The sequence below is a fragment of the Tribolium madens genome, unplaced genomic scaffold (genome assembly GCF_015345945.1).
Source record: "Tribolium madens isolate multiple individuals breed KSU strain unplaced genomic scaffold, Tmad_KSU_1.1 Scaffold_19;HRSCAF=116;Tcas5.2_LG9, whole genome shotgun sequence".
Classification (NCBI taxonomy): domain Eukaryota; kingdom Metazoa; phylum Arthropoda; class Insecta; order Coleoptera; family Tenebrionidae; genus Tribolium; species Tribolium madens.
In genome coordinates this window covers 15,722,505-15,730,849 of record NW_025400983.1, presented here as the reverse complement: position 1 = coordinate 15,730,849, position 8,345 = coordinate 15,722,505, and the positions used below count along the sequence as shown (strand labels likewise).

Genomic DNA, 8,345 nt, shown 5'->3' with positions numbered 1-8,345 from the left:
TCCAAAAGAGACAACTAAAAAAATTTCTTTATAATTCCTTGTTTTTTGTTTCTTCTTCATTTTATTATTTTCATTATTCTTACTGCAGTTTCTCAAATTTTTTCAGAAATATTTCTTCAGATGATTTAAACGACTGTTTACATAATTTTATTTATTCTTGTGAAATAACTTTTTGTAACAATATTCTTATTTCATTTGAGTTATTTAACAAAATATTATTTATTTTGTTTCTGCGCTATTTTTATCGTGCTTTACACTTTTAAATTAAATAAATCTACAAAATCAAGGCAGTCCAGTCAATAGGGGCCAAAAAAGGCCTTTGCCCTACAAAAGGTGGGGTAGTTGTATTTTTTTAATATGTTGTTAAGATCTAAGCCTTGACAAAAAATCCAAGTTTTCGACCTTGGGGGAGGACCACTCGAGCCGCCATCTTGGATGAAAGGTACAAAAAATTGATTTTTCCAAAATAACTCCGCAGTGGTTGATTCTACGAGAAAAGTGTTCGGATAAAAGTCAAAAAAGGCAAAAATCCTCACATTTTCTGTATCAATATTTTTTTTGTAAGCCTAATCTGTAACGAGTTACAGCGGCGGAAAGACATTTTTCCCAGAAAAATAACATCGACGGTGAATTTCGTAAGAACAAATTACACTTGTTTTTAATGTTTTTATACAGCGATATCTATATCAAATTACACTGATTTTTCTTGTTACATATACCGGGGCACGGTGAATTGCGCTCAGTTTTAGAAACAGGTATAATGAGGCCTAATAACGGTCGCTAATCCTTAAGGTGAACTGCGCTCAGTAGCATGGCAACGAGGTACCCACCCATGGGTTGGTGCTTTGAACTTTTAGGGAGCACTTCTTCGGGTACACTTTTTAATGACCTATTGCCGCTGGCACTTGACATTATTCTCTGGGATGCGAGTTCTGAAATTTGTTTTAATTCAAAAAAAAATTGAAAGTGAAGCAAATAAATCGATCCACTTTTGTGAAATGTCTACCTTATAAGTTTGACCAAATTTTTTAAAACGCTGTTATGTTTACCTATACATATTTGTGTTCAGTAAATGTTAATAATAACCTATTTCGTTTTTGTTTATTTTGAAATGGAATGTACATTTTTGCAACTGGTTCATCCCTATTTTTATTAGCCTGGGAATTTAATTTTTAATAATTTCATTCTTTACATCACACTGAAACATATGGACCGACTTGAGCGCAGTTCACATAAGGATTAACGCAAAGCAAGTAAATAAAAATTTTCTGAGCGCAGTCCATCCACTGTAGGGATTAAAATGCCGTGTTTGAAGTGAGCGCAATTCACCGGCACCCGGTTATTCATAAATATGAAGCAATATTTGAACCTCAAAAATGACCTATAAAACGATGTTCATTTGAATAATAACTATCTCTCTCTACTGATAAAAATTTTACAGCCCTCGGAACGTGGATATGGAAATTTAGTTTTTTTTTTTTTGTAATAACTTTGGAACCATTTGACCTAAATACAGAGTGGTCCAGAAGTCTGGAAACGCTTATTATTTTCTGGCAAAACTATCAATTTTTTTGCCAAAAAAATTATAGAATTGTGATTCCAAAAAAAAATTTGAATATCAATTCATTGTTTATATATACGAGATAAACATACTAACAATTTTTTTTAATGGAAATCTACCACAATTTTTTTTCTTGACAACGAGCTTGTTACAAGAATCGTTCTGTGCAATTTTTTTTTTTTGTAAACAACACTTTTTGTTAATAAAATGTTTGACTTACAAGTATTAAAGAATTTTTTTTAATAAACTACTCGTTTTTATTTTAAATAAATTGATGAATGTTTAAAGGTTGTAAAGAAGCGATGCCAAGATATTTTTTGTCACCTCTTGGCCGGTGGAAGAAAGTTTTGCCAACAGATAAAGTTTATAATTTTTTTAACAAAAATTGTAACATTTTTAATAAATATTTTTATACATTTATAAAATGCATGAACATATCTTTGTAAAACAATAAATAAAAAACCGTTTTTTTTATTATATATTAGTAGTATGGTAATCTCAAAAGTTTAAACAATTTTTCTCTTTAACATATTTTGTAATCGGATCTTTTTTCTTAAACTATCTAATTTTCAACTTGAACTGAAATTTTTAATTAGAAATTTGTGATTTGCAATATTTCCTAACATACAGGGTGCGCCAGAACTCGCGCCCCAGAGAAAAATTTCAAGTGAGATAAGATACCAGGAACATAAAAATATGTTTAAAAAATTCTATCTGTCAAAAAATTTTGACATTTATTTTTCTGACATTTGACATTTTTTATGCCTATTTAATGATACTGATGATCTTGTATATGTTTATTTATAATTATTTAGTAAAAGTACAAAAATTTTGCTAATAAAAGCCACACATAACATTAAACAGAGTTACAATTTAGGATACAGCTTCCTTGTATCCTCTTCTAATGGCCTGTAGCAAAAAAACTTGGAAAATTATTTTTCCAAAAGAAATAAATAATGTCAAAGTGCAAAATTTAAACTCTCATAACTTTGAAATTTTTATAGATAGAATTTTTTAACATTTTTTTCCATGTTCTTACCTTATATGGCATTTTTCTCTAGGGCGCGAGTTCTGGAGCACCCTTTAGGAAAAATGTTCATATTTCCGCCGCTGTAACTCGTTATGCATTGGGCTTACAAAAAAAATGTTGATACAAAAATTGTGAGAAATTTTGTCTTTTTTAACTTTTATCTGAACACTTTTGCCGTAGAATCAACCGCTGCGGAGTTATTTTGAAAAAACCTATTTTTTGTACCTTTCATCCAAGATGGCGGATCGAGCGGTCCTCCCCCAAAGTCGAAAACTTGGATTTTTTGTCAAGGCCTAGACCTTAACAACATATTAAAAAATTACTACTACCCCACCTTTTGGGCATAACTCCCTACTGACTGGACTAACTGCCGTTGTTTCAAAAAATAAAATAATCACAAAAAAAAAACTTTAATCGGCTTACTCTTTAAGAGATATGTATTTGCCAAACAACTTACCGGGGAAGTGACATATTCCTGCACCAAAACCTTCTTAAAAAACTCAGCTTGTTGAGCAATTAAAATTTTAGGTTTGACATTCAAATGTTTGGTGATTTTGACCCACAAATCGGATGCAACGGCGACAACCGAAGGATAATGAGCCGGAAGAAAAGCATCCAAAGCCAACAATTGAACATCTTCAGGTGCTAAATCCTGCGACGAACACAACGAAGTGATACACTCGACTAGCGCATGACTCGACATTTCCATATTGTTCTCTCCTTGAATTTTAACAGTTTCGAGAAAATTCAATAATTCTCTGAACAAAGCTCGTGCTAGAGCCGCCTTAGGCGACGACGCCACCATCCTCTTGAGAATCGTCAAACATTTACGTCGCACTTTCGCCGATCCGAATATCACACAGTATAAGACGGCTCGATGAAGTGGTGAATTTTTTCCATTGAGTATTTTACAATGATCGACGAGGAGGTTTTCGCATAGTTGCATGACATAGATCAAGCCGTCGTCTCCGGTGGTCGAAAGGAATTTTTCAGAGACAAAAATCTGTTTGTCCATGTCGAGAAGAATATTCCAGAGGTTTTGAAAATTGTTTTCTTTTTCTCCAATCACTGAGATTATTTTAAGAAGCATGCAAGTGGCACACAAGCCTTCTGTTACAGGGAGACACTGGGCAGATTGTGCGACAGCTCGGTCGACTGATTTCAGCAAAACTGGGATTAAAGTTGTGGCTTGATGAATCGTGTTGCGATTGAAACAAGTGAGCATGCATTTTATGTATGATATGCGGACTAGAGGGGTAGATGTCTTCAATACCATCCCATTCTGGAACATAAACAAAAAATTATGTATACAGGGTGAAACCAAAAGATTGGAACAAAGAATAGTTCAAAATAAAGCGATTTAAACCAACTTACCTCTATACCAAGTTGCATAGTTTAAAAGTTACAAGACGCCAATAAAATTTTATTTTTTTGTTTAAATTAATAATAAATTCCGTTATTGTTAACTAACCCAAACAAACACAAAGACACTAAAACCTATTTTTTTAATACAATTTTAAAAATAATATTAATAATAAATTTTATAAAAATCAATTAATCCATTAACAAGTTATTAAAGAAAAACGAAAATAGTTTTTAAACTTTGGCGCCCTCTAATTTTTAAACGGTGCAACTTGGTATAGAGGTAAGTTACCTCGCTTTATTTTGACCTGTATAAACAATCGTTCTAAAAATATAAAACTTTGGTGTAAAAATATGTTCATTGATCTGGTAAAGCTGTATAAAATTGACTTAAAAATTACAAGATAATAATTTTGCAGTAATACGATTATTATAAAAATTGTTTTTAGTTTTTTTTTGTCGACGTGGAATGACTATAATAGTTAAATAAAAAAGTGATATACAGAGTGCGCCAGAACTCACTTTGACTATTTCTGTTGGAAAAATAATTTTCCATGTTTTTTTGCTACAAGCTATTAGAAGAGGAAACAAAGAAGCTCTATCCTAAATTGTAACTCTGTTTAGTGTTATTTGTGGCTTTTATTGTACCTTTACTAAACAATTATAAAAAAAAACATATACAAGATCATGTATATGCATGTATATGTCAAAAAATAAATGTAAAATTTTTTTGTCAGATAGAAGAGTTTTTTAAACATTTTTTCCATGTTCCTGATATCTTATCTTACGTGAAATTTTTGTCTGGGACGCGAGTTCTGCCTGTATAAAGAGCCGTAATTAATATAATGTAAAAAAAAACATCAGTTTCAATTAAAAAATTGAAGAATTAAAAAAAAAAACCTGTGAGAAACAATGTCTAAAAATTTCTTATTTAAGTCTTTTTCATTACAAATTTGTTATTTTGGTAGAGTTGTACAAAATTCCAAACTGAAAAAAATCGATCTTACTATAATTATTATTTTCCATAATAAAAATATTGACTGAAATTACAAAACAACAGTTTTGATAAGTACTCATTTGTAAAAATGAGTAAAAAAAATTATGTAATTTATCAAAATAGTAGAACTATAATTTTTATACCTTTGTAAATAGTGCAATCAATAAAAAAAATAAAGTCTAAAAAAAAACATTCATTTATAAAAATCTGTATAAATTAATGAACAATTTATGAACTCATGTTAATATTTTTATTGAAAAATTGTCCAAAAGACTCGAAAGTGTATAATTTTAACACCCGCCATAAATAGCAAGTTTGGCAACAGAAACGCACAGCCAAAAATTCACGACTTTCGATTAAATAAAAATGTCGAAATTTTATACAACAGGCTGTCCCACGAGTAATAATCAGTCTGAAATTTTTTTGAAGCAACCAACTTTACATTTCAAAGATAACGTAGATATTAAAGTATTTGGTTTTAATAAATTAAACATAGTGACCAGACAGCACTTAACTTTAATTTATAAAAAGTCAAACCTTAAATTTCTATTCGAATTTAGTGAGATTTCAGGATAGAACTTCTTTGTATACTCTTCTAATGGCCTATAGCAAAAAACTTGGAAAATTATTTTTCCAACAAGTGCAAAATTTAAACTCTCATAACTTTATAGATAGAATTTTTTTTATATTTTTTCCATGTTCCTAGTATCTTACTTTACATGGCATTTTTCTCTGGGGCGCGAGTTATGGCGCACGCTGTATACTAAAATATTTAGCAATGACGAAATGGAAAATAATTAAAAAATGAAAATACGATCATTGCGTAATAATGTGTAAATTATCTCAAACTTTATGATTTAAAAATTTACTGCGCTCAATTTTCACGTTTTATAATTGTTTATTGCATTTTTCTGCATTTTCCTTTGCACAAATAAATACCTTAAACGCTTCCACAACCTTGCCAGGCACCTCCTTCTCAAATTTGCAACCCCACAAAGCAAACATCTCCAAAGCATGACAAAGCGTCTTCTCATGAACCTCAGTCTCCAATATCTTCAAGAAACAATCCGATGCATTGACTAATACTTCACCTAAATTCTCTTCTGGCACACTGTTATAGCTGAAATAACCGGCGGCTTGCAAAACGCTAATTTTATGATCAACAACAGTCAGTTTTCCTTCAGACCCGTGAAACACGGCGAAAGTTTTTTTCAACAAATCAGTGACAGCTTTGGGGTCTTTAATTTGTTCAGCTAGACGTTTGCAGGCATCGGCAGCTTCGTTTCTTGCTTGGTCGTCTTTAGAATATAAATTTGCTAAAAAACAGTTGTTTATTAGTATTTAAAAACATCACTAGATTCAATACACACCAATGAGACTGTTTCCTATTTCAACAGCACAAGTGCTCAAGTCTATACAAAGTCCTGAAATTACCAGTCCAACACACTCTAAGATTACTTCAGGATTACGCAACATTGCTTTCTGAAGTGAAGCCCAAAGATTCTTCTTGAATAAATCAAGACTGACTTGTTTTAATAACGGATAAGTCGCTATTATAACATTCGGTAATGGTCTTGTTTTACAACTGACAAAATTCTTAATAAAAGTTTCCAAAAGTGAATTAATATAATCACTTATTAAACCACTTTTATTAATACAAGTCAGTCGTTTAGCTATAGCTGCTGCTAAAACAACCACATATTGCGTCTGTTCTAACTCTCTTAATTTATCTAAATACAATTTTTCACTTTCTGGTACCGAATTCCATAAATTATTTAACTAAAAATTAAAGTTTCAAGTTAATTTCATTTAAAAATCACCACTTACAAGATTGAACGCTTTAGTTGAGCGTTTTTCGATCCCTGCCGCTACTACTGTGGTCAACAAAACAGATTGAACCTCGATTATTTGTGATAGGTGAGTCTCGAGAACGTTGTTTTGGTTGACTCTCCACCCAACTGTAACCACCAAACAGGACCAATGCAAGGCATACAACCCCGTCTGACACGTATTTGTACTAAAATCTCCAAAATCAAATTTTTACACCACAATTTCCACAACGTACGTCACGACAAGATTCTTGTGTTGGGTTGCAATATCCATTAGCATTAAAGTCAGACATTTTATAGCAAAATCGGAATGTTTTTCAAGCAATGCTACAATCAGGTTTCTCACAAGGACTTGAGAAGAACTGTCGCGATATCGAGGCAAAGTTAACTGAATCACTCGACATATTCCTTTGATGATACTCTCATTGATTGCTGGAAATACGTATTTAGGAATTTGAGGTACGTTTCATTGCTACTTACCGGGATTTTGCAAAACATCAATGACACTTTCAATAACCTCTTTTCGCTGTTTTAAACTCGCAGTTTGGACTCTGTACGGAAGATCTTTCAGGGCTTTTGCAAGCTGCAAATTAATTGTGTGTTATTTCTTGTACTTTACGGTGTTTTTCTGAAATTATTTAACACGTGAGAGTTTTCTTACCTCTGTATCTGCCATCTTTCCGAATTATATTTTTTGACACATGACAGTACTGGGCCGATTTTGAGGTTAAGTTACAGTTGTGACTGTTTTAGGGTCAGCTGGCCTTGTCAAAGGATTAATTTTGATGTGATCGTTCAATTCTTAAGCACTGTGTGTCTAAGAGAAAAAAACTCGAGAATTTAGACCAAATAGTTTATTAACAAATGGACATTGTAGTAGGCAACACGCTATACCTTTTAGTAGAGGTCAGGGAATCATAGAAGGATATCGATAGACGGAGCCAATGCAGTGGGGAAACTTGAGCAGTGGCGTAACACTCTGAACCATTCTGTGGTAAAAAGGGAATTGTAGAGTTGCATTTTTTTCCGTATATTCATTAACTGAGGTATTAAATATAAAAAATTCATACGATACTCCACATTTATTTCAAATATACAGGTGATACACTGACGGACACGGAATTTTGGACGATTTGTCATTCGACTGACATAAAAATGTAAAACGGGCCTTAGGGAACTAACCTTCTGGTTTTTGTAATTTTTATCATGATAGCTAGAGAAAAAATAACAATAAATGAAAATAATTTATTGAACATATAAAATCACGTATTGCTGGAATTATTGTTTTGGAAAATCGACGCCAAAAATAAATTTCAACTAAAACTTTGAAATTTTGGTCATAATAACACCAAAGCATGGCTTACACTGTCCAAAATTCCGTGGCCATTAATTTCTGTATAAATAAAAAGTAACGAAAAGATTCGTTTATTAAAAAAATATACATTAAAAAACAATTTTTGTATCCTAATTAATAGTTAATAATAATTTTAATTAATTTTTCAAATTTAACATTCATAAGATGCCCTTGTTAATACCTATATTAAACATTTTTTAGCCATGTTTTGT

General features: G+C 31.6%; 1 protein-coding gene across 1 annotated transcript; it reads right to left on the bottom strand.

Moving 5' to 3' along the window:
• Positions 1-2,916: 2,916 nt before the first annotated feature.
• Positions 2,917-7,674, bottom strand: LOC123011363 (eIF-2-alpha kinase activator GCN1-like). The gene is made up of 8 exons (XM_044408763.1): positions 7,441-7,674; positions 7,260-7,362; positions 7,016-7,211; positions 6,778-6,967; positions 6,321-6,729; positions 5,890-6,266; positions 3,049-3,873; positions 2,917-2,958 (listed from the first exon to the last, which is right to left on the bottom strand). The coding sequence occupies exons 1-8, from the start codon at positions 7,453-7,455 to the stop codon at positions 2,917-2,919; spliced, it is 2,157 nt and encodes a 718-aa protein (XP_044264698.1). The 5' UTR covers positions 7,456-7,674.
• Positions 7,675-8,345: the final 671 nt, after the last annotated feature.